Source organism: Nerophis lumbriciformis, linkage group LG08 (assembly GCF_033978685.3).
Source record: "Nerophis lumbriciformis linkage group LG08, RoL_Nlum_v2.1, whole genome shotgun sequence".
Taxonomy (NCBI): domain Eukaryota; kingdom Metazoa; phylum Chordata; class Actinopteri; order Syngnathiformes; family Syngnathidae; genus Nerophis; species Nerophis lumbriciformis.
The window spans coordinates 26,436,402-26,464,214 of NC_084555.2; the positions used below are offsets into that span (position 1 = coordinate 26,436,402).

At 39.9% G+C, this 27,813-nt stretch overlaps 1 protein-coding gene across 2 annotated transcripts in view; it reads left to right on the forward strand.

Annotated features, from left to right (window-relative positions):
* Window positions 1-27,813, forward strand: part of runx3 (RUNX family transcription factor 3) — a 118,252-nt gene that overhangs the window by 51,753 nt on the left and 38,686 nt on the right. For both annotated transcript variants that reach the window (XM_061968548.2, XM_061968549.2), the window contains exons 2-4: window positions 259-500; window positions 791-947; window positions 1,750-1,854. In XM_061968548.2, coding sequence (XP_061824532.1) covers window positions 259-500; window positions 791-947; window positions 1,750-1,854 — 504 coding nt within the window. The remainder of the gene's footprint in view (window positions 1-258; window positions 501-790; window positions 948-1,749; window positions 1,855-27,813) is intronic.

The following is a 27,813-nucleotide window of genomic DNA, read 5'->3' on the forward strand; positions in this document are numbered from 1 at the left end:
GTGCGTGCGGCGTGGACACGGATAAAGTTTTTTTACGCACGTTTTACGCAAGAGAAGGACGCGAATTCTTATTATAAAGTTTCGACTTTTCTGGCATATTTTTGCTTCCATTTCGGACATTTTGAATTCTGGATTTGTAAAACTTTTTTTCCCTCTGCTTTGCGGGCGTCCCTGTGCGCATCCTCCCTCCTCAGCAGCAACTTTCCCCCGCACCGCAGACACTGACCCGGGCTGTTGTTGTGATGCATATTCCCATAGAGCCGCCCACCACCAGACGGTTCACGCCGCCCTCCACGTCCTTCCCCTGTAGTAAGCTCGTAGACGGTAACGGGGCCATGGCCGCCCCGGGGCCCCTCAGGGCGAGACCCGACACCAGGAACGTGGTGGACGTCCTGGCGGACCACGCCGGCGAGTTAGTGCGGACCGACAGCCCGAACTTCCTCTGCTCGGTCCTCCCGTCGCACTGGAGGTGCAACAAGACACTCCCCGTGGCTTTTAAGGTACGCTTTTATAAAAAAATTTAAAAATTATTTTATTGCATTAACATGACGCTGGCATTTAACACACGCATGTACTTGAAATTTTTTTAATGATGCAAATAAAATTACAGTAAATAATTGGCAAAGATGCACTAATAATTTTGCAAATAATAAGACAAACCTGCGAAAATTTGCAATAAAAGCAATAACTATTTGCATTTTGCAGATGATACACTTTTAGCATTGATATAGCCTCATGCGTCACGTGTGATGTGGAGCTCTATGTTAATTGTTTGGGCCCCGTCGTGCAGGTGGTGGCCCTCGGTGATGTTCCTGACGGGACCCTGGTCACCGTCATGGCCGGTAACGACGAGAACTACTCGGCCGAGCTGCGGAACGCCTCCGCGGTAATGAAGAACCAAGTTGCCCGCTTCAACGACCTGCGCTTCGTCGGAAGGAGCGGACGAGGTAAACTATTAAAAAAAAAAAAAAAATATATATATATATATATATATATATATATATATATATATATATATATATATATATGCCAAAATTGTTCATACAAAAAGTTTTTATTTATTATTGACTACCAGTGGGACAAGCAGTATAGAACGTGGATGGATGGATTTTATGATTCCTGCACAAACTGAATGCAAACATAAAACACACATTTTGGACTATTTTTGCCTAAAAAAACTGCAATTGTGTATTTTTTGATATTTCTAAATGTACTTACTTTTGGATTTGAGCTGAAGGTTGATGCATATTTGAGAATATTCTCATTTAGATCTCTTTAGTAGTAATTATAGTGGAAATCACTTGAAATAAACAATAGAAGCAGCTTATGTTATAAATGACCACACACATTATGCAGTAAATTAAGTCAATGGTGGATGTTTGAGATGTCTCTCACATGGCCGCAACATGATAAACTCCTCAAATGTCTCCCATATTGCTGACTTGCATGCAGATGAGACTAAGAGCCTCTTGTTGAACAATAAACTATCACTGTGAGCCTTTTTCAGGCAATCTGGAACACATTCTCTCAATAATCCAAGTCATATACCCACAGCCAGGCCCTCCACTGAGGTGGTCCCGCATGCTTTTTCTCATTTATAATTTCAAAAATGCCAAAGGGCCTCGGCGACACAACACACACTGCTGTAGTTTAGAGGCTGCGTTTGCAAATGATGAACTGTGACCCACAAAGTGATTTAAAAAAATTAGTTCAAAATTCATGAATCTAATGCGTTGCTGTTTTGTGTAGGAAAAAGCTTCACTTTGACCATTACTGTTTTCACCGGACCGCCCCAAGTGGCCACTTACCACCGTGCCATCAAGGTCACTGTGGACGGGCCGCGTGAACCACGCAGTGAGTACACACACACACACACACACACACACACACACACACACACACACACACACACACACACACACACACACACACATCTGGTTAAGTAACCACTCTGTTCTGGTGAGGGAATTAAATCATGTCGCCTCTCACACAGGCTCAGGCTGAAGTATTCCATGCCAGGCAATGGTCATTAATTTAGTATCAATATAATGGATTTGTTCCGTATCGGTTTTTGGCGCCCTTCTATTGGGGTACCAACTGCAGTGTTACCGTATCTGTTAGACACACTGCACACCCCGTTGATGAGCACACAAAAAAAACGCCATTTCAGAAAACGGGTTTTGTAATAAACTGGCACGTGCGAAAACTAGGAATTTGTATCGTTTACATTTTAACTGATACTAGTACCATATCGGTACTTTAAAGGGGACCTATTTTAATCTACATTTAAAACACCTCCTTGTTGTCTTGATAATATGTGTTGGATATGCTTTGGTGTAAATAATGCGTAAATTTGCTTCAGAGTCATATTTAGAGTCTGTCAGCAAGCCGTCCATTGTGGAGGAGCACCCATATTACAAATGAAACCACACCCCATCCGCTCCAAAATGTTTGTTTTTTGTCTGTTTTTTAATGTACACTGTTTAAATATATAACTTGAAGTCATCGGCACCATTTTTTGGCCAGACACTATCAAAAATAAACTTAATAACATTATATAGATTCACCCAGTCACAACATGAGGTGCACCTGCACACTCGCCGACCGATTCAGACTCTGCATAACAAAAGCTGTTTTCTGCTGCGTTTATGTCACTGCATGTCAGTGTTAGTATGTGCAAGCCACGATTAGGTGAAAATAATGTGTTATCTTACCTTTTCTGTGTTTTCTCATAGCCTGGCTGAGAGCTTGTCTTAATGTCCAAAAAAGTATGTCCACCTCTGTGTGACGTCACTGAAAACCCCGCAAACAGAGGCATCCAAAACTGCATGCAAGCTCTCACCAAAATGCATGAACCTTATGATTTGACGCTATGGCATTGTTTAACATGAGTATCCAACTTAATAACAACATTTATAAGTCAGAAAAGATGAAATTCACAGGTCCCTTTTAAAAACGGTGCCAAAACTGGTAAATAAAAAACCATGAAAACATGCAAATAAATTTAAAAAAAACACAAAAAAAACCAATACCTTTTTATTTGTATGGGGTTTTGTAACATTCAAGGTTAACATACTAGTAATTTGAATACCTCAGTGGTATAAACTATATGATAACCATAGGTAATACATTCAGAAATAAGGAATACAATCTACAACACATATTCATAATATATGGACACCGTGCACAAAAACAACTTACTTGAGCTGTAATGTCTGATGCTCAAAAATCCGGGTGTTCCTAAATGCAACCTCGTTCGCCATAACCGTCATTGCTGCATAATGGGGAAGTGCTGTGTTGTTTAAGTTGTTGCTGTGGATACTTGCTAACCTAGCACTCACACAGCGCCAACAGGGTTATAAAGGCTGCTGTTGGTGGGTTAAGCTCTGCAATAAAGTTTAAAAAGAGTTGAGGCGCTGCATTACTTACAAAAATGTATAGATGCACAATGTCACCGCACTTGTTGCAAGGGGATGAGGTCTGCATTCATTTAGCACCGAAACGAGGCACTGATTAGTTTTTCCTATGTATGCCCATCCGTTGCTAAAACTAGACAATGACTAAGAGTGATATAAGTAGTTTATCAATATTGTTGCAGTTCAATTAAAATCTTACATACCCTCACGTTTGATTTTTGTTACAAGGGGGAAACATGCACCATGCATGCTTTTTATTGGACAGCAAATATGTGCTACTTTATGGCTCACCAACGGTGGTTCCATTGCATCTCAAAGACAAACTAAATTAATTCCCAATTGCAAGGAAATAAAAATAACTACATTTTTTTTTGCGTTACTAACAAACTGACACGTGTATGAGCTTGCTTTATGACCGCCGTTGTTGTTTAATTTGTCAGGTTTCTTTTCTTTGTTGATTTCATTAGGCGGTTAGGTCACATTGTTTGAGTAGTTGACGCAGGAGAGCCAAACAGCACTAAATCCTACTGCTGTACAGTAATCCCTCGTTTATTGCTATTCAATACATTTCCGAGAAGTAGGAAATTTCGTTGATTATAAGTTGAATGTTTCCATATAGCTAGAGCATTAAAAGCATGTGTGTTCAATTCTAAATACATTTTTCGATGCTATGAGAGCCCTCTATACATGAAATAACACACTGCAAAATTTTCCGTTGTAAATAAATGATAAATGATAAATGGGTTGTACTTGTATAGCGCTTTTCTACCTTCAAGGTACTCAAAGCGCTTTGACACTACTTCCACATTTACCCATTCACACACACATTCACACACTGATGGAGGGAGCTGCCATGCAAGGCGCTAACCAGCACCCATCAGGAGCAAGGGTGAAGTGTCTTGCTCAGGACACAACGGACATGACGAGGTTGGTACTAGGTGGGGATTGAACCAGGGACCCTCGGGTCGCGCACGGCCATTCTTCCACTGCGCCACGCCGTCCCCAATCTACGCCAAATTACTGGCTAATAATTACATTACTTTCACAGTAACATTTACTGTGAATTATCTTTACAGCAATTAACTGTAACAGCAGAGCTCTGATTTTACAGTTAATTTCAATACAATTACAACTGAATGCTGTAACTTCACAAATTAAATTTTATTGTTACTCTCTCGTTTTAACAGCATACTGCCACCTACTGTACAAGAGTGTGCAACGTGGTCTATGGAACCCCTTAAAAGATAAACAGTTTGGATTTACAGTAGGGATGTCCGATAATGGCTTTTTGCCGATATCCGATATTCCGATATTGTCCAACTCTTTAATTACCGATACCGATATCAACCGATACCGATATCAACCGACATATACAGTCGTGGAATTAACTCATTATTATGCCTAATTTGGACAACCAGGTATGGTGAAGATAAGGTACTTTTTAAAAAAAATTATAAAATAAGATAAATAAATTAAAAACATTTTCTTGAATAAAAAAGTAAGTAAAACAATATAAAAACAGTTACATAGAAACTAGTAATTAATGAAAATTAGCCAAATTAACTGTTAAAGGTTAGTACTATTAGTGGACCAGCATCACGCACAATCATGTGTGCTTGCAGACTGTATTGATATATATTGATATATAATGTAGGAACCAGAATATTAATAACAGAAAGAAACAACCCTTTTGTGTGAATGAGTGTGAATGAGGGGAGGGAGGTTTTTTGGGTTGGTGCACTAATTGTAAGTGTATCTTGTATTTTTTATGTTGAATTAATAAAAAAATAAATAAATAAATAAATAAAAAACGATACCGATAATAAAAAAAACGATAATGTTAATTTCCGATATTACATTTTAACGCATTTTAACAACATCTCTAATTTACAGTCATATGTTGTGATATTACAGAGGATTATGGTTATAGTATTTTACTGTTAATTGCCGTTAAATATAAGGATATCACATTTTTTACAGTCATTTTTTGTAAAGTTACAACAAATATTGATTACAGTATTTTACTGTGAAAAATACTGGTTAAAGCTGTGAAATCCTGATGGTTTTTTTTAGAGTGCACCCTTTAGTACACTCTTTTACTCCAATATAGCAATGCTGCCTGAGTTTTAGCCAATCAGTGTCTACAATACTGAACAGCATTATCTAATTGGTTATGGTCTCTGTTAATCAGGGGTGCCGCTAGGGATTTTGGGCCCCATGAAAAGAATCTTTACAGGGCCCCCAACACAGTGTCATTATGTTTTCTGTATTATAATTTCATCATCATTAGGGGCCTTTCTGGGCCCCCCTCCATCATGGGCCCCTAGAATCCGTCTCCTTTACCCCCCCCCCCCTTTTTCGGCGCCCCTGCTGTTAATGGCCAATCCTACTGTTGTAGTGTTGGTATTTTTTTTCTCCATTTAACCATTTTTATGCTTGGAAAATGTTCGATTTAGGCTAAAAATGTTGTAGAATATGCTTACAAAAACAATATTTGAAGCACGATGTGGAAAGAGACGACCGTCGTAATATCGTCAGGTCATGCAGTACTGCGCACTGTAAGTAGGCTTCCAATACACAGGCCAGGATGGACTCTTAAAAACTGTCATCCCCATTATAGAGTCGGGTCTTCCAACGCTGTTAGCAGCCACAGTCGCATTCTCCTGTGGTTTAATGCCGCTAGTGTGAGTGATGAAGAGGAACAGTCACCAGAGGAGTCAGGGCCTTGATGGCGGCAGCAATGCGTGCCATTTTTCATGAGCTCAAGGTGGGATAGATGAGATGGATAGGATTTCATGACCATTCCAATGGACCGATCCAGTTTTTAATGGTTGGAGCGTGCAGGGTTTCGGAGGTGTCCAAACGAGGCGGATGGCTGAGGCTTGCGCTCATGTCTGTGCGTGGGGATATTTGGGACAGGGGGGGATTTAGTTCAGTCAAAACAGAGCACAGAGAGAGTGGTATCAGGTGCCACATTGGGGGGGTGGGGGGGTTATTGTACCCCCTCCCCTCCCTTGCAAGGTTGCACGCTATTTGCAGCGGCGTAAGAGAACAGTGGGTGCAAATAGGGAGTGACTAGATAATAATAAACAGTGAGTATGTGCGTGCGGGTGGTTTGGGTCTGATGGTGTGTGTGTGTGTGTGTGTGTGCATAAATGCATTCACATGTGCATCTGCAAGCGTCTCCGCTTGAAATAACCCGCGTGCATACAGTAAAGGACGTCTCCCGGCTGTCTGTGTGAAGTGTTACAGCTCCAGCCGGTGGCGTCAGAGTGGCCGTGCTTCTTTTACCCTGGCCCACTTTGAAAAGGTGACACTGTTTAATATAGGACACCACCCATTTAGGTGTCTACTCAACTCGGCTGTACACTGACCTGAAGCGGGAGTCACTCATCACCCAACGGGGGATAAAGAGATCTGAATTAGGGATGGTCACAGATCGGTATCTGATGATTTTTGTGAAGAAGTATTGTCGATTAATGCCGATCACAAATGCCAAACTGACAAGTGGCTAGCAGCTAATTGTATGTCACTATGGTAAATACATTATATTTCTTAGTATATTAAGAAACATTATCAAGTATTATTAGCACTGGAGGACGAGCTAAACATGTTACACACAGAGAGAAAGCCATATACGCTAATAGCTAAGTTGAAGAAGTTTAAGAAGTGTAGATGTAACCACGTTACAGCAGAAAGTAAGCAATCATTAACAGTAAATGAACACGTAGATTAATAAGAGTCTAGAGAGAGGATGATATGACAACTGTTGGTGTGTCAGCGTTGTCACAGTCAGTATACAGGACACGGAAAAGGATGGATTGGATCGATCAATAAATTGGTGGCATCAATACCAAGGGTAGTATCGGTATATGATCGATACAAGAGTGATAAGGTAAATTTTTTTTAATTTTCTCAACATGATTTTGTTTATGTTTTTGTTGATGTTTACAAGTTCAGAGAATAATTCCCTGGGCACATGAGGACTTTGAGGGCAAAAAGTATTTGAACATGTAATAGGTAGAGATGTCGATGGCCGATAAATGCGTTAAAATGTAATATCGGAAATTATCGGTATCGTTTTTTTTATTATCGGTATCGGGTTTTTTTTGTTTTTTTTTATTAAATCAACATAAAAAACACAAGATACACTTACAATTAGTGCACCAACCCAAAAAACCTCCCTCCCCCATTTACACTCATTCACACTCATTCACACAAAAGGGTTGTTTCTTTCTGTTATTAATATTCTGGATCCTACATTATATATCAATACATATCAATACAGTCTGCAAGGGATACAGTCCGTAAGCACACATGATTGTGCGTGCAGCTGGTCCACTAATACTAAATTAAATAAATGATAAATGGGTTGTACTTGTATAGCGCTTTTCTACCTTCAAGGTACTCAAAGCGCTTTGACACTACTTCCACATTTACCCATTATCAGACATCTCTAGTAATAGGTGATAGTTTTGGGGGTTTTTTTAGTTATTGTTTACTATTGGTGGTTATTATACTAAAATAGCGTGAGGAACTAAGGAACTAGTTTAAAAAATGTGTTGATATTGTTTAACTTTCAATAGCACTCATTAAAAATACATTTAAAAATGTACAGTTAATGCATGTGATCAGTATCGGTATTGGTATCGACCGTTATTAGCACGTTAACTTTGACAGCCCCTATCTATATACATCGGGATCTTTCTGTGTGGAGTTTGCATGTTCTCCCCGTGACTGCGTGGGTTCCCTCCGGGTACTCCGGCTTCCTCCCACCTCCAAAGACATGCACCTGGGGATAAGTTGATTGGCAACACTAAATTGGCCCTAGTGTGTGGATGTGAGTGTGAATGTTGTCTGTCTATCTGTGTTGGCCCTGCGATGAGGTGGCGACTTGTCCAGGGTGTACCCCACCTTCCGCCCGATTGTAGCTGAGATAGGCTCCAGCGCCCCCCGCGACCCCAAAAGGGAATAAGCGGTAGAAAATGGATGGATGGATGGATAGATATATATATATATATATTTATATATATATATATATATATATATATATATATATATATATGTGTGTGTGTGTTTATATAGATAGCCCATCCCCCCGAGTAAAAAAGTACGGGGACCCCTGACATAAGATGTGCTAAAGGCTGTTTTATAAATCAACGTACGCTCACTGGCAACAACATTGGACAATCTGCACAGTACAAGAGCTGTATTACAGTATTGCCAAGATGATAATTATCTGTTTTGATTGACAGGGATGGATTAATGAAACAATGTCTATGGTTATAGTGGTGAGGGAAATCTTTGTTTCTTGTTCAGCTACCTGAAAAGAGGTCAAATATTCGATAGTATGATACATTGCGGTTTAACATGACTGCAAATGACCTTAATAAACATGCCAATAAGTATTCATCATTTTGTGATTAATCTGATTTAATAAAATAAGTTTGACAGCACACTATGCCAGCAATAGGTCTGCTTATATGCACACAACTCAGTCACTTTCAATATAGGTTAGCTGGGTGGTGCATTCACACAGCCTTCAGTCCCTCAACACAATTTGGGTTGCGTGTTCAGCTCAGTATTTTCGTCTTCCTCGCTGCTGATTTCCTCATCACACATCCGGCATGCGTCACTCAACTCGATCTATCTTTCGTATTATTATCAAACTTCTGCTGAGGCCAAACTGGCAGCACAACTAACTGTCACAACTGAAAGCCCCCACTCTTCTTCTTCTTCTTCTGAGAAGCAGTTTTAAGAGGAAAAAAAAACGACAAAAAAGTTGTTTGTCGTTGCTATCAGATAGCTCCACACCACACAACCCTGCAGGGTTCCTCTCACCAATGAAACCTCCAACTATATTTCTGGTGCTCTTCTCATTGCCTCACTTATGCATGAGATCAGCCGCTGCCTATTCACTAACAGGCGGGGAGGAGGTCTGTTGGTATTTCTGTATCTGCTGCTCTCAGATGATTCAGTACCTTCATGAAGTCACTGTTTGTGAGTCGCTTTTTTAAACAGCCCTCTGTACTGTATTTTGAGCTTGTGACACCCTGTTCCAAAATTAGAGAGGGACAAAACATTACAAACAGCTGATACAACAATAAACATACTGTTCAATTACAATGCATCATATCAAACAAAATTAGGCTGATTTGATTGACTTCCACCTGAATTTACCTTTTTGATGCATACAAGTTATGTATAATTTTAACTGAATTCAAACTGCCCAGACTTGCTTGCAAGATGTGTTTTTTCTCCAAATCACGATCATAGCAGTTAAAAATGCCTAGAAACAACACTGTCTTCATTGGTTATGACATTGTTTAATGATGAAATGAAATAATGTGTAAAAAAATAAATAGAAAACAATAAATCAATTATATTAACATAATTTTAAATTCTATTATATCATATAATATAATGTAATTTATAATAATATAATATGAATACATGATATGTAAATAAAAAACGCACACATACCCCAATTCCACCTTTATATTCCTAGATCTCTAGGTAGCTGTACACGCCCAGTCGAATAAATACGTGCAACAAAACACGACTGAACCTGTGTGTGTGTGTGTGTGTGTGTGTGTGTGTGTGTGTGTGTGTGTGTGTGTGTGTGTGTGTGTGTGTGTGTGTGTGTGTGTGTGTGTGTGTGTGTGGCCATTTGCATTTGGCACACATTCTGTTCAAAGTATGCAAATAGACCCACAATGACATTTGCTTCTTTTTCCTATGAATCTGCAGTGCTGCCATAAAGTCAACAAAAGCCACTCTGGGTGCTGTTGCACACACATATGTGTGTTTGAGCATTAAGGTGCATATGTGCGGGCGCTGCAGCTCATGCACCTGCCAGGTGCTTCCATTGCTTTAAGTCAGGGCCACGCCTCTGCTCCACAAATCACATGAAAGGCTCGCGGCCTCAGTGCGAATTGCTCACTCAAAGGCATCTTTGATGTTTGGAAAATGGAGATGGTTGTCTTTGAAAAAAAAAAAGGCCTGCGGGTGTATCAGTGCCAGGGGAGGGCGTGTGCTGGGTGCTTTCCTTACTGTTAATGCTCGCGCTGTGACTGGTGGATAAACTGAATAACCTGCAGATATAGTGACTCATCAGCAGCTATTGTCTATTTGCATTAGTGCCAGTTTTATTTTTTTTCATATTAATCCCACTTTTGAATTTGGATTTAACACAGGTTATTACTCACTTGCGTGATTTAAATTAACTTAAAGGTCCTCAATATTTGGACGCAATTTTAATATTATTGTCAGAATGCCATTCATGAACATTTAAAAAAATGTTTTAGGCTACTTCAATGTTACATTTATTTGCTCAAAACAAGCTAACAGATGTATTTAAAGTCCAGTTAGGGTGCATTTTGAAAGGAAATTTGCCAGCACCAGTCTGTGTGTCCTCACTTATCGTTGCACTGACGGTATGCATCGACCTGATTACTGACGGTGTAACGACCTGCCCTGCTATTCAGGTAACCATCCACGGTTAAACTATAGGAGCAATAAAAAATAAAAATAAATGATTAATCTGTGTATGAACATGATTGATGTAATGCTTTTTTGTGATTAATCAATCATTGTTTTTGACAGTCCTAATCTACATGCAGTACTGTATATAGGGTACATATGCACATGCATACTGTACTGTGTATGTATGCAACTGAGTAAGAACACCATGCAACTCTTTGATGATTATTTTATTTCTTCTTTACTTGGCTTCATAATGACAATGATACATATCTAGTACCAAAAATGTGTGCATTTGATTGCATAGTTTGAATTAACTTTAAAGAGAGCACACTATTTTGACACAAATACAATTTTATTGTAGCATTTTTTTAAGTGTTTTACTTGAATGCAATAGGAGTATAAGCGTTCAAAATATTTTGTGAACATACATAATTAATGCAATAATTGTGATTGATCACATGAGTTAACTTGTTATTTTTGACAGCAATTTTACACATATATATATATATATATATATATATATATATATATGTATATATATATATATATATATATATATATATATATATATATATATATATATATATATATATATATATATATATATATATATATATATATAATTTGGTAGTCAGCATGTCATACAGGAACGTTTTTAAATGTTTTACTGAACTGCAAGTCATTGATTTGCTCAAAACGTGGTGACGATAAGTATATTAGGAATTAAGTGCATTTTTTGAAAGTCTTTGCATTAACATAGCAAACAAGGTACAGATGTGCACTAAAATATAATGTACAGTAGTAAACACACACATAAACAACTTCACATAGTGCACCATTTACGTCTGCAAATACTCCCCAGCTCGTTGTGATTAATTACAGATGTTAGATGTTTTCCGGTAATCAAAATAAGTTCACATTCAGCCGGTAGTTACAACTTGATGCTCTTGTTTGTGTAGTACATTCGGTTCATCCTTGCCGTGATCAAGGTATTGTGCGACTGAACAGCTTGTGGTGATATGAATTATATCTTCTTTTTTTGATAATCACATGCGTTAACGCGTTGACAGCCCTGATATATATATATATATATATATATATATATATATATATATATATATATATATATATATATATATATATATATATGCATATATATATATATAATGCAACATTCATGCCATAGACTCCAAATTTCTACCTGTTTTTATTTTCCACCAGAGTCAACCGCGTTGTTTTTCACCAAATTGAAAAACTTACAAACTACCACCTACTCAGTGGCCTAGTGGTTAGAGTGTCCGCCCTGAGATCGGTAGGTTGTGAGTTCAAACCCCGGCCGAGTCATACCAAAGACCAAAAAAATGGGACCCATTACCTCCCTGCTTGGCACTCAGCATCAAGGGTTGGAATTGGGGGTTAAATCCCCAAAAAGGATTCCCGGGCGCGGCACCGCTGCCGCCCACTGCTCCCCTCACCTCCCAGGGGGTGAACAAGGGGATGGGTCAAATGCAGAGGACAAATTTCACCACACCTACTGTGTGTGTGACAATCATTGGTACTTTAACTTTAACTTATTGTCATGACCAGAGTGTTTGTGCCTCTTACTGGAATTAACAAGCATTCTTACCTGCAAGCTGCTTCCTGCCATCTTTTGCATCCTGGGAGACACGACCTCCGCAGACATGTGACCAAATTGTAAATTAAATTAAATTAAATGGTAAATGGGTTGTACTTGTATAGCGCTTTTCTACCTTTTTTAAGGAACTCAAAGCGCTTTGACACTATTTTCCACATTCTTAAATTCACATGTAACACTTAAACATTAAATCATTATGAAAGTCTCCAAAAAGAAGGATTTAAAACAAAAAAAAACTCAATCAAAATGACAAAATATTGACTTAGTGATGTCCAAACCTACTGGTGGATAGTGCCCAACCGATTCTGTGACTCGGCAGCACAATCCACCATTCACGTCACGTTACGTGAGGGCAACTGTCCACCAAGCAGGTTTAGGCAGTCAAGGATAAAAAACAAGGATTTCTATATAACGCAATCTTTTTATGGACCCCAACGGCCGTGTTATATCGAACTTTGAGTGTAGTACATTTTCAATATACAGTAGTTTGGCTGACTTGAGGAAATTGTACAAACTTGTGACGAGCGAAGATAGTTGAACGCCACATGATCTGCATGTACCCTCTTTCATTTTGAATAAACGAAAAGTTGTTTATGTTTATGGATCAATTAAATGTACCAGAGCAAACCTTAATTGATTTGTCCTTTTTAATCACTGTGCGTCTTCCCAAATACCGTGACCAATTACTGTATTTTTCAGTCAAATAAGTCTAAACGCCTCATCTATAGAAACTATACTATTTTGTCATTACTGGCACTTTGTCCTCTCCTTTTCTCTTCTACCAAGACGCAGTTTTACCAGCAAAAAGGAAAATATGTGGAAGAGTGCATTATGAGTTCTTTAAGCCGGCTGATGTCTGTGAAAGCCACAATAGCCTCAAGCTCAAGTGCCCTTTCTTTTTCCACTCAGACTAAAATTTCCCCCCCTATATTTGCTGACGCCAGATAGAACAGGCAGACACACTATGAATTACCAAATTATTTACAGAGGCTCCAGACAACACTATGAATTCATTGTGATGCATCATGGAAGTCGAGGCGGCGAGGAAGACAGTTTTTCGCCACTGCTCGCCTGCCGCCTCCATCTCCAAACGCGCGAGCCAAGCGTCTTTCCTGTTTACTTACCTACCAGGGGAAGTAAAATGCTCGCTCTGTGTGTCCTCACTCCTCCATATTTACTCGGACCCACACAGGAGGGACCCATTACAAGCTTTCAGGCGTAATTCAATAAAAGTTCCGATCTGCATTTAGAAAAAAATAAATGGCCCGTGAGTGGGGGGAATATTTTCTCCTCAGCTGCATTATGACAATAAACCATTTTTCTGGTCAGAGTGGAGTTTTGTGTGTGTGTGTGTGTGTGTGTGTGTGTGTGTGTGTGTGTGTGTGTGTGTGTGTGTGTGTGTGTGTGTGTGTGTGTGTTTTAGTAAGCACCTGCCGCTTACTGGAAATGACTTTGTGTACCACCACCATGTGGTTCGGATCTTTATTTCTTCAGGCTTTACAGGTTAGCAACAGCGAGTAAATAATAGGTCAAGAGAGGCCTTTTTTGTGTGTTTCCAGGAGTGTAGAAGGTTGTAATCCTGTGGGTACACACAGAAGGAAGCCTTGGCTTGTAAAACTGTAGCTGAAAACATCCCAGAAGAAGAGAGGTCATTTTTTATGTGTGTGTGTGTGTGTGTGTGTGTGTGTGTGTGTGTGTGTGTGTGTGTGTGTGTGTGTGTGTGTGTGTGTGTGTGTGTAACCTCACCTCAAGTGGCAAGCGGTGTTTTGCAGGCCAGCACGGTGTGGAAAAGTCACACATTTTTTATTTCACACGTACTCAATTGTTGTGAGTTGCACAATAATAGGTGTTAAAGGGGAGAAGTCGTTTGACACATCTGCTGGCATTGTAGTCCCCGCGTTTCTCCGAGAGATGGTATTTAGTGCTCTTTGAAGAGAGCCTGATCTTGAGGAGCCGTTCCCTTACAACAAAAATCACCGGTACTCACTTGTAATCACAAGTGCAGTGTTTTATTTTCCTATATTCAAACACAGTGTTACTGTTCAAATTGCGTGCAATGTTCCGGTGGCCTAAAATGTTAAATATACTTGTGCAATAAACACTATGCCTTGTTTTTAATGAATACCCGGGCCTACTACGCTACTGTATTTAAATGTTGACCACGGTGGTGCTTGGAGAGACAAGTTTTTTTTGTGGCTCCTTTTTTCAATCAATCAATCAATCAATCAATCAATCAATCAATCAATGTTTATTTGTGGGCGGTATGGCGTAGTGGGTAGAGCAACCATGCCAGAAACCTGAGGGTTGCAGGTTCGCTCCCTGCCTCTTACCATCCAAAATCGCTGCCGTTGTGTCCTTGGGTAGGACACTTCACCCTTGCCCCCGGTGCCACTCACACCGATGAATGAATGATGAATGATAGGTGCAAATTGGCAACCACGCTTCTGTCAGTCTACCCCAGGGCAGCTGTGGCTATGAAAGTAGCTTACCACCACCAGGTGTGAATGAATGATGGCTTCTCACTTCTCTGTGAAGCACTTTGAGTGTCTAGAAAAGCGCTATATAAATCTAAGTCATTATTATTATTATTATTATTATTATTATTTATATAGCCCTAAGTCACAAGTGTCTCAAATGGCTGCACAAGCCACAACGACATCCGCGGTTCAGCGCCCACATAAGGGCACGGAAAAACTCACAACCCAGTGGGACGTCGAAGAGAATGACTATGAGAAAACTTGAAGAGGACCGCAAATGTGGGTAACCCCCCCCTTACGGCTTTTATATTTCCTTTTTTTTGAAGTAACTCATTTTTGTCAAGGAAACAGTCACTGGTTGCAGTAATAAGATAACAATATTTCAAATTAATTAAAAACACTAATATCAACCCTATTGGGAAGATTTATTTTTGAAATATTGAGATGGATGGATGGATTATGAATTTCAGGCAGCACGGTAGGGCAATGGTTAGTGCGAGGAGGTCCCTGTGTTCGATTCCCGGGATCCTCTGGGTCAAGTCAAGTCAACTTTATTTATATAGCACGTTTACAACAACTTTTAAATTTAACCAAAGTGCTTTACAGGTTAAAAAAGCGTAGAGCAAAAAAAAAAAATGGGTGTTTGCATGTTTTCCCACGACTGTGTGGGTTCCCTCCAAAGACATGCACCTGGGGATAGGTAAATTGGCAACCCCTGCTCAGTGGCCTAGTAGTTAGAGTGTATGCCCTGAGATCGGTAGGTTGTGAGTTCAAACCCCGGCCGAGTCATACCAAAGACTATAAAAATGGGACCCATTACCTCCCTGCTTGGCACTCAGCATCAAGGGTTGGAATTGGGGGTTAAATCACCAAAAATTATTCCCGGGCGCGGCCACCGCTGCAGCCCACTGCTCTCCTCACCTCCCAGGGGGTGATCAACGGTGATAGGTCAAATGCAGGGAGTAATTTCGCCACACCTAGTGTGTGTGTGACAATCATTGGTACTTTTTTAACTTTTAAATTGTCCCTAGTGTGTGAATGTGAGTGTGAATGTTGTCTGTCTATCTGTGTTGGCCCTGCGATGAGGCGACTTGTTGGTGTACCTCACCTTCCGCTAGAGTGCAACTGGGATAGGCTCCAGCCCCCCGCAACCCTGAAAGGGACAAGCGGTACAAAATGAATGCATGATTACGAATTTCTTTTGCTTTTTGTGGTAAACGTTTCGACTTCCCCATTCTTTGACAGCGACGTCACTTTTTTTGATTTCCCTGTAGACAATTGAAACTATGCAGGCTAAATATAATTTCCATGTAAAACAACTTTACTTTAACATTTTACCAATATGCGCTAAGTGTACAAATAGCACTATTTGATGTGGAAGCAGGACTCATGGACAGAGGCGTAGCACCAAATTCTGGGTCCTCATACACAAGACTCCTAAAAGTCCCCCATCCCACCCTAAACCCAACGTAGCCGCCCCCACACACACACACTTGGTTTGTTTACATGCACTAAAAAACTAATTATTGCATGGATTTGTTTGAAACCAGCTTATCAAAACACATGTAAAAACCATAATTAGGTTTTTATTTTTGGAATTTGTGAGTGACCGCCGTAAACACCAATTATGTTTTTCGGACTGGCAAAAAATTGTATTACATAAACTTAGTAAATGTGAAAAACATGGACAGTTTTAAAACAAATGTGTTCAGTTAAACCACTAATGGTAACAGAAGCTAGCCAATGGTGTTCATATTTTTTGCTTTGAAAAATGTAACTGTGAGTAAATTGCAAACAGCACCTTTGAAAAAGATTATAAATCTGTCAGGTTTTCCTTTACCTCAGAGTGTAAAGTAGAGAGTAGCTGATTCAAGTGGGATTATCATCAGTGGATGATATGATTCATAATAATACATCATTTTTATTATTATTATGTTATTATTAGTGCCTCTACTAGGAGTTAGGCCTCCCAGTCTTTAAAAACTAGTGACACGTCTGTTTCAAACTTCAATTGAGGGTCCTGAAACACACCACAGTTATGTGCAATTTGTACATAACTTTCTCCTATGCTGCCACAAATGCATTTATTAGATTTGTATCTTTTTACCATCTCCTCATCCTTCCTCCAAAATGTTGGTGCTGGTAAAAATGCTTAAAGGTAAGCTTTTATGATGTCTATGTTGAGTGAAGTTTTCGAAGTTTGCCGCTATCCAGGTGGAATAAAGCGTTTTTAATTTTGATAGGGGGCGTAGTGTCTTTGACATGCTTACAGTATATTCATTTAGGCAACCTTATTATTCATCTTTCATGGCTATATTAATTGTATATTAACATTTATGATGTCTTTTTTAATAAGTTGCCTATTTATATGACAGGATAAATACTATATCTTCAAATTTTACAAAAGCTGATGGAATCAGTGAACAGAGACAGAGACATCAATTTCAATAATATATTTCCTGATATCTAACAATTCTACTATCGAGCTATATCAGTTAAAGTTGTTTGTTGCTCCAGACTTGAAAGATACTGTAGATTTTATTTTATTTTTTTTACAAATATTGCATTGCGCTTTAACTTGGGTGTTGTCACGCCCAGAAAAAAAATGTTGGGAATAGATTTATGCTGTTTTAAGTTGAAGAGGAGTGGTAATTGTTTTTTTGTTTTTTTTGACGACGCCTATATAATTCATGTTAAGATCATGATAATGCGGACATGTTTGTTACTGGATACTTTCTAACACTCTCCTGCCTTGGAGACGTTGCATGTGTAAAGTTAAAGTTAAAAGTTAAAGTACCAATGATTGTCACACACACACTAGGTGTGGCGAAATTATTCTCTGCATTTGACCCATCACCCTTGATCACCCCCTGGGAGGTGAGGGGAGCAGTGGGCAGCAGCGGTGGCTGCGCCCGGGAATCATTTTGGTGATTTAACCCCCAATTCCAACCCTTGATGCTGAGTGCCAAGCAGGGAGGTAATGGGTCCCATTTTTTATAGTCTTTGGTATGACTCGGCCGGGATTTGAACTCCCAACCTACCGATCTCAGGACGGACACTCTAACCACTAGGCCACTGAGTGGTTAGAGTAATATAAGTAATATGCAACTATAATGATTGGATACTTGTTTATATTGACAAATATTTTAGATTGCAATATTGTTAGATTAAGGACACTTATTACATATGTCAAGCTTTGTGTGCTATTGTGCGCCTATTTAATTTGTAGCCTATACCCAGCTACACAGGTGTCACACTGAAGACCCCGGGGGCCAGACATGTCCCGCAATATCATTTAAGCCTACAAATAATGTGTCAATGAAGCACTTCATCTTTTTTGCAGACTGTATTTGTCTTTTCAATTTTGACAGAGAAAATGTAATTGGATATTATCTAAATTTTATTATTCTCTGATCATGCAACAAAGTACTGTATTTCAAGGATCTGTTATTGAAAATGATTGGCAAATACTAAAATTGGCCCTAGTGTGTGAATGTGAGTGTGAATGTTGTCTGTCTATCTGTGTTGGCCCTGTGATGAGGTGGTGACTTGTCCAGGGTATACCCCGCCTTCCGCCCGAATCCAGCTGAGATGGGCTCCAGCACCCCCCGTGACCCCGAAAGGGACAAGCGGTAGAAAATGGATGGATGGATTATTGAAAATACATATCTGCTTGATTTACGATTTCAAAGCAAGTTATCCATCAGTTTATATGGGAGTTTATAGATGCAAGCTTATAAAATCCAATACTCTTTTTTTTTTTTTTTTTTGCTGATATTGGACCGATATCAAAATTGGCTCGGGACACCCTAAATTCACATAAAAGACTTGAATTGTTTGCAAACATCACATCTCTAGTCCACCAGCTTGGACTGCCACATGTGTACACAAACTAAGCAAGCTCATTCACTATGAAAGTTATACAATAACACAGTGGTCCCCAACCTGTTTTGCACCACGGACCGGTTTGATGTAGGCATTATTTTCAGGGACCGGCTTCCCACTCGTGAAAAATACAACTCACTATAACGCTGAACTAGGGGGAGCCCTGGGCTTGTTTCTTTGCAATGAAATGCTGATTGAAATCAGCCTTTGGCTACAAGCTGTCACATTTACATTTGATATGTTCATAAATGTGCATTGTATCATGTCACAAAGTTATAACAAATGGCAACTTCCTATGAGGAGTTTTATTGTACATCTATGAACAAGCTCATTGGTGTGTCTTGTACACAGGTGTCAAACCCAAGGCCCGCGGGCCAGATCTGGCCCTCCACGTCATTTTATTTGGCCCGCAAAAGCCTGGAAATAATATGTGTCAATTAAATACCTTATATTTTCTTTCTTTACTTCCTTATTTTCTTACTAAAGGTATTAGGTTTTTTTTCAAGTTTGACAGGGGAAAAAAAATAGTGTCCAATATTGCAACAAATATTATATTATCTAACTTTGTTGGTCAAAATCCAAATAAATACTTAAATATCTGCTTAACGTATGGTTTCGAAGCAAGTTATCCATCAAATTGCACATTATAAAAATGACCAATAGATTTTACTGTAAAATTATATAATATATATATATATATATATATATATATATATATATATATATATATATATATATATATATATAAAATAAATAAATATATATAAATATATATAAATAAATAAATAGATTACTGTACGGATAAATATATTGCACTTTTTCACATGCGTCCACGTTTATGGATGTATGTTATATTGTCTTTTTTATTCCAGCGAGTTAATCCATTTTGGGGGGAGTTGAGGGGATAATTTAATTATGATGCATTCAAGAGTCTTACGGCTTGAGGGAAGAAGCTGTTACAGAACCTGGAGGTTCTGCTTCGGAGGCTGCGGAACCTCTTTCTATTTACAGTAATAAGTTGTAAAAATAATCATTATAAAATAACGCCATATATTTTACAGTAAAAGTCTGGCAACTAAGCTGCCAGTTTTTTTCTGTAAAAAACAGTGGTCAAATCCACAGATTTTTGTTTACTCTTTACGTACATTTTTTTTTGAATATTTAAATTCATAGGCAAAATCATTAATTATTTACTGTTACAAGCAGCCCTCTATTGGCAGCCATGACTGCGGTGTGGCCCTCAATGAAAACAAGTTTGACACCCCTGATCTCGTGGTACAGGCCAAAGTTAAGTCGGAGAAAATGCAGTCCGTTATAAATTATTAATTTTTTCTCTCCGGCCCGGTAGCAAATGCTTCACGGACCGGTACCGGTCCCCGGACCGTTGGTTGGGGACCACTGCTATAACACACTTAATAGCAACACGCTACTTTAATAGGACGTGTCACCTTACCCCAATGGGGCGTCTGTGCTCCACAAGCACCGCTGAGAAAGCCCTTAGGCAAACAGCCCAAAAAAAAAGTATGAAAAGAAAATCCTCCTCCAGTCCATAGTAGAAGACAGTAATGACACATGTGCACATACATCAGGGACAAAAGAAGGCTGATTGCTCTGAAGCATGCTACGGGCGCTGTTGTGTTGGTCAGGAATCCGGGTGCATTTGGCACCCCTCACCTCCCTTTGCCTGCCTCAACCTGTCCTTATGTGGCACTGGCTCTACTCCACACACACATTAACACACACACTCTCTCTCTCTCTCTCTCTCACACACACACACACACACACAACTTTATCACCTTATCAGAAAAGGAAGGCAGCGCTCTCTGCTCATGCAGTCTCATGTAGCAACTTCCGTTGATGGGAGGGGGATTTTCACACTGCTGACGTCCCCCGAGACGAATGCTGCATCTGCCTGGGGGACGAGGGAGAGTGCTGAGATCCTTTAAAAATAAAAATATCTGAAAGACCCATATCATTTTTCTGTGAAGATCCTCAGTCATCGTTCACCTTCAATTATACACAAAAAAGTGTGTTATTCTCAAAAGTCTTATGAAAAAAAAAAAAAAAGTCTTATGTAAATGAGTTTTCAGTTGTGTAATGTCTGCGTGCGGCAAACATGGACTCATTTAGGCCCAGACGAGACAGCCACAAACACCAACCAAGGGTAAAAGCCACATCCTTCAGGGTCAGCCTCAAAACAAGAACTTTGATTTGGCCAACTCGAAATACCTAACGTGTGATTGGTGGCCTTGGGAACGCTGCTGCTGCTGCGGCGGTGATGATGCACCACGGCGTTGCATGCGTGTCGGTGCGGGTAGAGAAAAAAAAAAGAAAAAAGGGGAAGTTTAAGAAAGCGAGGCGGAAAGGGTAGGGTGGCAACAAGGCTGTAAGGGGGCTCAGGAGGAAGAGAAAGACAGGTGTGCACGGCTTTGCTCAACAGATGTTGAAACCTTGTTGGAACGGAAGTTTGCTCACACGCCAGTTTGAGGCAACTGCTGCCTCACATGAACAAACGTAGGATCATGTTCCACAAGCCTTTTGATGAACTATTTTCATGCAAATCAAATGTCTCCAGAAAAGCAGTACAGCAGACTATCTGCCGGGGGGCCAAATCTGGCCAAGAGTTCAGTTCATTCTAACCTTGCTAGCAAACAAAACGACTGGGGGCCAAACTTGTGACTTACGTAATTGAGGCGTTTTCTCAAGGCACCCCTTTAAGTCCTCTCCCTTTTGGCAGTTACACATTCTCTTATAATGTGATTTATGTAACTAATGTGTTGCTTGTTGCCTTCAGATGCAGTGAGTATTCATTTGTTCAACTTATTTCTGTGTTCCTCAAAGTGCCTTTTTAGGTCCTCCCTTTTTCATCATTTGAGTGATTCAACTGGTGGCACACTTGTGAGGGACTCACATTTATATAGTGAAGGTAGAAGTCATACTTGCCAACCTCCGATTTCGGGAGGTGGGGGGGCGTGGTTGGGGGCGTGGCTAAGAGGGGAGGAGTATATTTACAGCTAGAATTCACCAAGTCAAGTATTTCATATATATATGAAATACTTGACTTTCAGTGAATTCTAGCTATAAATATATATTTCTTTTATTGTATATATATATATATATATATATATATATATATATATATATATATATATATATATATATATATAAAAGAAATACTTGAATTTCAGTGTTCATTTATTTACACATATACTTGTTGAGTTAAGGGTTGAATTGTCCATCCTTGTTCTATTCTCTGTCACTATTTTTCTAACCATGCTGAACACCCTCTCTGATGATGCATTGCTGTGTGGCACGCACAAAAGTGCTTTCATCGAATGCACTAGATGGCAGTATTGTCCTGTTTAAGAGTGTCACAACATTACTGTTTACGGCAGACGAACTGCTTTACGGTAGACCAAAACGTGACTGCTGTTGTTGTGTGTTGTTTCCGCGCTGGGAGGGCGTTAATGAAACTGCCTAACAATAAACCCACATAAGGAACCAAGAACTCGCCCTCCATCATTCTACAGTTATAACGTCATTGGGCAGGCACACCGTTTATATTGTGGGAAAGCGGACTCAGGTCCGCATGGACCTGAGTCCGCCTGAATTTCGGGAGATTTTCGGGAGATAATTTGTCCCGGGAGGTTTTTGGGAGAGGCGCTGAATTTCGGGAGTCTCCCGGAAAATTCGGGAGGGTTGGCAAGTATAGTAGAAGTGGCCCCCAAAAACAATTTAGTTGACTATCCCTGCAACACAGTGTCTCCTTCTAATCCTATAACCATGTCTACCACTGACTGTACAGTCCAGACATAGTTCTCATTCTAATGTGTGATTCATTTAGTCAGATTCAATTCAAGCTTGTTATCCGTCGCCTATCAAGTCCATTTATATTGCAAATACAAATATTTACACTGCAGATATACCCAGTGCAGACTTGGGCTCGGGCCAGAGCACGTATTGCCCTTTTGTCGTCCAGATAGAGTTTCAGTTTGCCCCTGAAAACGCGCCCAGCCCTTTACTAAAAAGAGCTTGTGTTTAATTTGTCTCCCTGTGGATGTAAACATGTGTTTCTTTCTTTCAATGGCCGACAAATACACAGAAGAAGAAGACGTGAAGGAAGAAAAACACATCAAAGTCGCTGATTGTGTTAAAGGTCTGGCGGTCACCTCAGTGAGCAAACACTGATACATGCTCTGTGGGGAGAATGTCTGAAATGGCCCCTCTAATGCTGTCAACATTGGCACGTATTGCATAGTTGTGGTACGTTCCAATGTGAGTTTTAGCACATTTTAGCACATTTGGGAAGACCTCCTTTTAGCTCTAAATGTGGGCAGTCCTGCATTACGGCTCAGTGGCCTAGTGGTTAGAGTGTACGCCCTGAGATTGGTAGGTCGTGAGTTCAAACCCCGAGTCATACCAAAGACTATAAAATTGCTCATAATGTTAACCATATCAGTTTTGAATTATTCTTGGACCAGGGCGACAAAAACATGTCGTTAAAAGATCAAAATAATAGTTTTACATGCCTTTCTCCACACTGTCTATGAAATGGAAAATGGGCTCCAGTTCGGTAGATGACGTCCCACCAAGAGGGGGTGATGGAAAGGGGGCGTTCTATGTAATTACTAATTAGTTATCTACTGATTACTCAAAAACTAATGGATGTATTGGGAATTAATTTTCAGGGGCAAAGAATACATAAATCTAGATGTTATGAGTCCTTTAATTGTGCTTGATGTTCATGTGTCTTCAACCACATCACGTTTTTAACACAGCTTATGTCCAACTGCAGAATTGTACACAACAAGGGAAGCCATTTGCCGCGAAGATAAAGCACTATCAGGAAATATAACACTCACAAAACAAAGCGAGTGTGGCAACAGCACACCCATTTCTTCAAAACACATCTCAGTACATCGTTAATACATCAAGACGTTTTATATCAAGCTTTTTATTTGCTCTTCATAGACTTCCATAATGCTTTCAGGCGATTCCGAAAGGAGGCTAGTAAATCTACAGCATCCATTTCAGCATCGGGCGTCGCTGTTTAGGCCTCATGTGTGCACTGGCCCCTGTCTCCCAGCTCTATCTTGTGGTTATGATATCATAGCGAGAAAAACAGGGCATTCTTTCCTAAGTGCACCCTGACACATAAAATATTCATCCCACCACAAAAACCGTACTGAAATGGGGCTGCAGTGGAGCTCCGGCACCCCTCTGCATGGGCCCGGACCCTGCAGAGTACGAGTCAAACGACCGGAGGTGCTTCTGGAATCGCGGGGGTCAACAAGCCAATGAGACAGTATTGACGCGCTTAAATGGAGGATACAGGTGCACAACAAAAGTTGTGCTCTTTTGCACACAATCTGAAACAATTCATGCTTCCGTTGACATTTTAACCTTGTTAGCAAACATAGAATACTGATGTCTGAACTTGTGATTTACATAGCCGAAGCATTCCTCTAGACACCCCCAGTGTTGGCGTTAATGCACGTTTTGTGTCTTTTTACGCATTGAAATCAGAAAGGATGTGAAATTCCGGAACGTCCCCAAGACGCGTTTTTTGTTGTTGTTTTTTTTACCGATTTTCCGGCGTATAAGGTTGAACTCACCCACTTCAATGCTTTTGAAGCGTTGGAAGGGGTGATAATTGTCTTAAATCGAAGATGTCAAGAAACGCTGTAATTCTTACTAACTCTTACTATTATGTTGGATCCACTATGGACTGGACTCTCACAATATTATGTCATCAGACCCACTCGACATCCATTGCATTCGGTCTCCCCTAGAGGGGGAGGGGGGGGGGGGGGGGGGCGGTTACCCACATATGCGGTCCTCTCCAAGGTTTCTCATAGTCATTCACATCCACGTCCCACTGGGGTGAGTTTTTCCTTGCCCTTACATGGGCTCTGTACCGAGGATGTCGTTGTGGCTTGTGCAGCCCTTTGAGACACTTGTGATTTAGGGCTATATAAATAAACATTGATTGATTGTAATTCTGTATGACTATAGTCAATTTAATGACCTTTTTGCTTTTGAACATCCTATGTACAAGTGAATGAAGGGCATTGTTACTCAACAGCCATACATGTCACACTAAGGGTGGCTGTATAAACATCACCAACACAGTCATAAACATGTGCCATATTGTGAAACCAAACTAAACAACAATGACAAACACATTTTGGGAGAAAATTTGCACCGCAACACAACATAAACACAACAGAACAAATACCCAGAATTCCCTGCAGTACCAACTCTTCCGGGACGTTACACTATTTTATTTGGTACAGAGTGTAATTATTAGTGTGACCAGTAGATGGCAGTCAAACATATGAGATAAGTCTCAAGTAAACAATACCAACATTTTAAATGTTCCATTGAAAATATAGAACATTACACACGGCATTCAAAAATCAATAAAAATGTTTTAGTAGTAAATTTTTTAGTGCTATTTCTAATATAAAGTAGTGTAAGGTTCTTACTTATATCTGTCAGTAAACTCGCCATGAAAGCACTAAAACATACCGGTGTCGTGAGTTTACATTATTCACCCAAGGAACTTAAGTTATTAGAGTTCCGGTCGGACGGTTTTTCACGGGACACATTTCCGGTGTGGTTCTTTTCGGATGAGGGACCCCAAAAATGTTCTGTGGGACCCCATTTTATGACTTGATGGAGTCCCTGGGACCCCATTTTGAAGATTCCTAGCGCCTTAAAGTGACCCCTTTAAGTCCTTTCCTTTTTGGCAGCTCTACATTTTGTTGTGATGATGTTGATCTATGTAACTAAGGTGTTGTTGCAGCTTGTTTCCTTTAGATGCAGTCAGTAGGCATTTGTTCAACGAGTGGTGTTCCTCAAGGCTCCATTCTAGGTCCTCTTATTTTCAGCTTTTGGGCTATTCACATTGAGTTCAGTTAGAAAAACTTCATCATAGAGATGATCTTTGACTAGTTTTTTTTGCAGAAGATCCTTAAAAACAGCAGAGCGTTCCTGCAACCGACAAATTAAATAGATCAAAATGACTACTGTGGAGTACGCTAGTTTTTCGGGAGATACAAAATAAAAATAATAGTAAAGGAAGAACTCCTTAGCTTTCTGGAAATGTGGCCCCCGAGACAATTTAGTTGAAAATCCCTGCTGCAGTGTGAGTGCGCTGCCTTCCACACTGAAGGATCCGGGAGACAGAAGTGGCGAGGTGGGCGACAGAGTTTCCGCAAACATTTGAGAAGGCGAGAGAGAACGTTTAACGCTTCCTCCCGCTTGTTTAGTGGTGTTAACAGTGTCTGTGGCCCCCGTGTTAATGAGCTCTGGGCGTTATTCTAATGAAGCCCCCAAAAATAACCCCCTCACCCTGCGACAACCTTCCGCTGGAAGCTTCATTGAAGTGTGTGTGCTTGCGGCCAGCTTGGATGATCACTCAAGAGTCACGCAATTCCTCTTGCGGAATCTGCAAAACTGTCCAATTATCTTCTTTTTTTTCAAGCAGTGAGCGTCGGGATCTGTCATTTCCCTGACTTGAGCCGCTTGAGGTGGTGTAAATCTCTTAATAACTACACAAGGACACATATTGGGGTTATATTTGGTGTGTTCCCCCCGTCAACAATAACCTCAGTGTGGGTGAGCGACGGTGTGCATAAGTGTGTGAGAAAGAGAGTAAGAGAGAAAAGAGAAAAAAATCCCAGCTTTCATTCCTTTAACCATGCTTTAAAGCAAAGGCAGTCTTAAACAAAATGTAGACTGTATGGACAAATGTACTTAATTATTCAATCAGTTTGCCCCTGAAACTTCATCGTACCAAAGCTTTTTGGACAATTTTATGCTTCAAACGTTTCTGTTACAGCAGCAAAGTACATGAAGGCATTGTTGGGCGAGTTTGACTTCCATGCAAAAACCCCTGCAGTAAACATTTGTGTTTTGTATATCAGGACTATTTATTTTCCCCCAAACAAATTAGAGCAAAAGCAAATGTCTAATGCAGAGGATGCTAGTGTTTTGCGCAAAAGAGCTATTTTTCTTACCAAAATGTTCGACTGTGACAAACAAAATGGAACGACAATAAATATCCACAGTTGAAGACGCTTGCGTTTTGCGTAATAGGGATAATTTGTTTCCAAATTTGTAGCAAATGTCCACTGCAGTGGATGCTGGTGTTTTGCATGACAGGTATTTTTCCCCCCGAAATGTGTAACTAGGACAAAAGAAATAGACCAACAAAAAATGTCCACTTCAGTGGACGCTTGTGTTTTGTGCAAAAAGGGCTATTTCTTCCCTAAATGTTTAACTGTGACGAAAAAAATGGACTAAAAATAAATATCCACAGCAGAGGATGTGTTTTGCATAACTGGGCTATATTTTCCCGCGATTTGTAACACTGACAAGATAGATGGAACAACAACAAATGTTCACTGCTTATGTTTTGCATAATAGGGCTAATTTGTTTCGCTTGTGTTTTGCACTAAAGGGCTATTTCTTCCTAAATGTTTAACTTTGACGAACAAAATGGACCAAAAATAAATGTCCAAAGCAGATGATGTGTTTTGCATAACCGGGCTATATTTTCCCGCGATTTGTAACACTGACAAAATAGTGAACAACAACAAATGTTCACTGCTTATGCTTTGCATAATAGGGCTAATTTGTTTCCCAAAATGTGTAGCTCTGACTAAATGAAGAGATAAAAAATAAGTCCAGTTCAGAAGACGCTTGTCTTTTGTGTAATGGTGCTATTTTTCCCTAAAATGTGTAACTCCAACCAAAAAAATAGGCCAAAAACAAATGTCCACTGCAGTGGACGCTTGTGTTTTGCGTAAAAGGGCTATTTTTTTTTGCAATTTGTAACAGACAAAATAAAGAAAACAAAAATAAATGTCCACTGCAGAGGATGATTATGGTTTGTTTTATTAGGGCT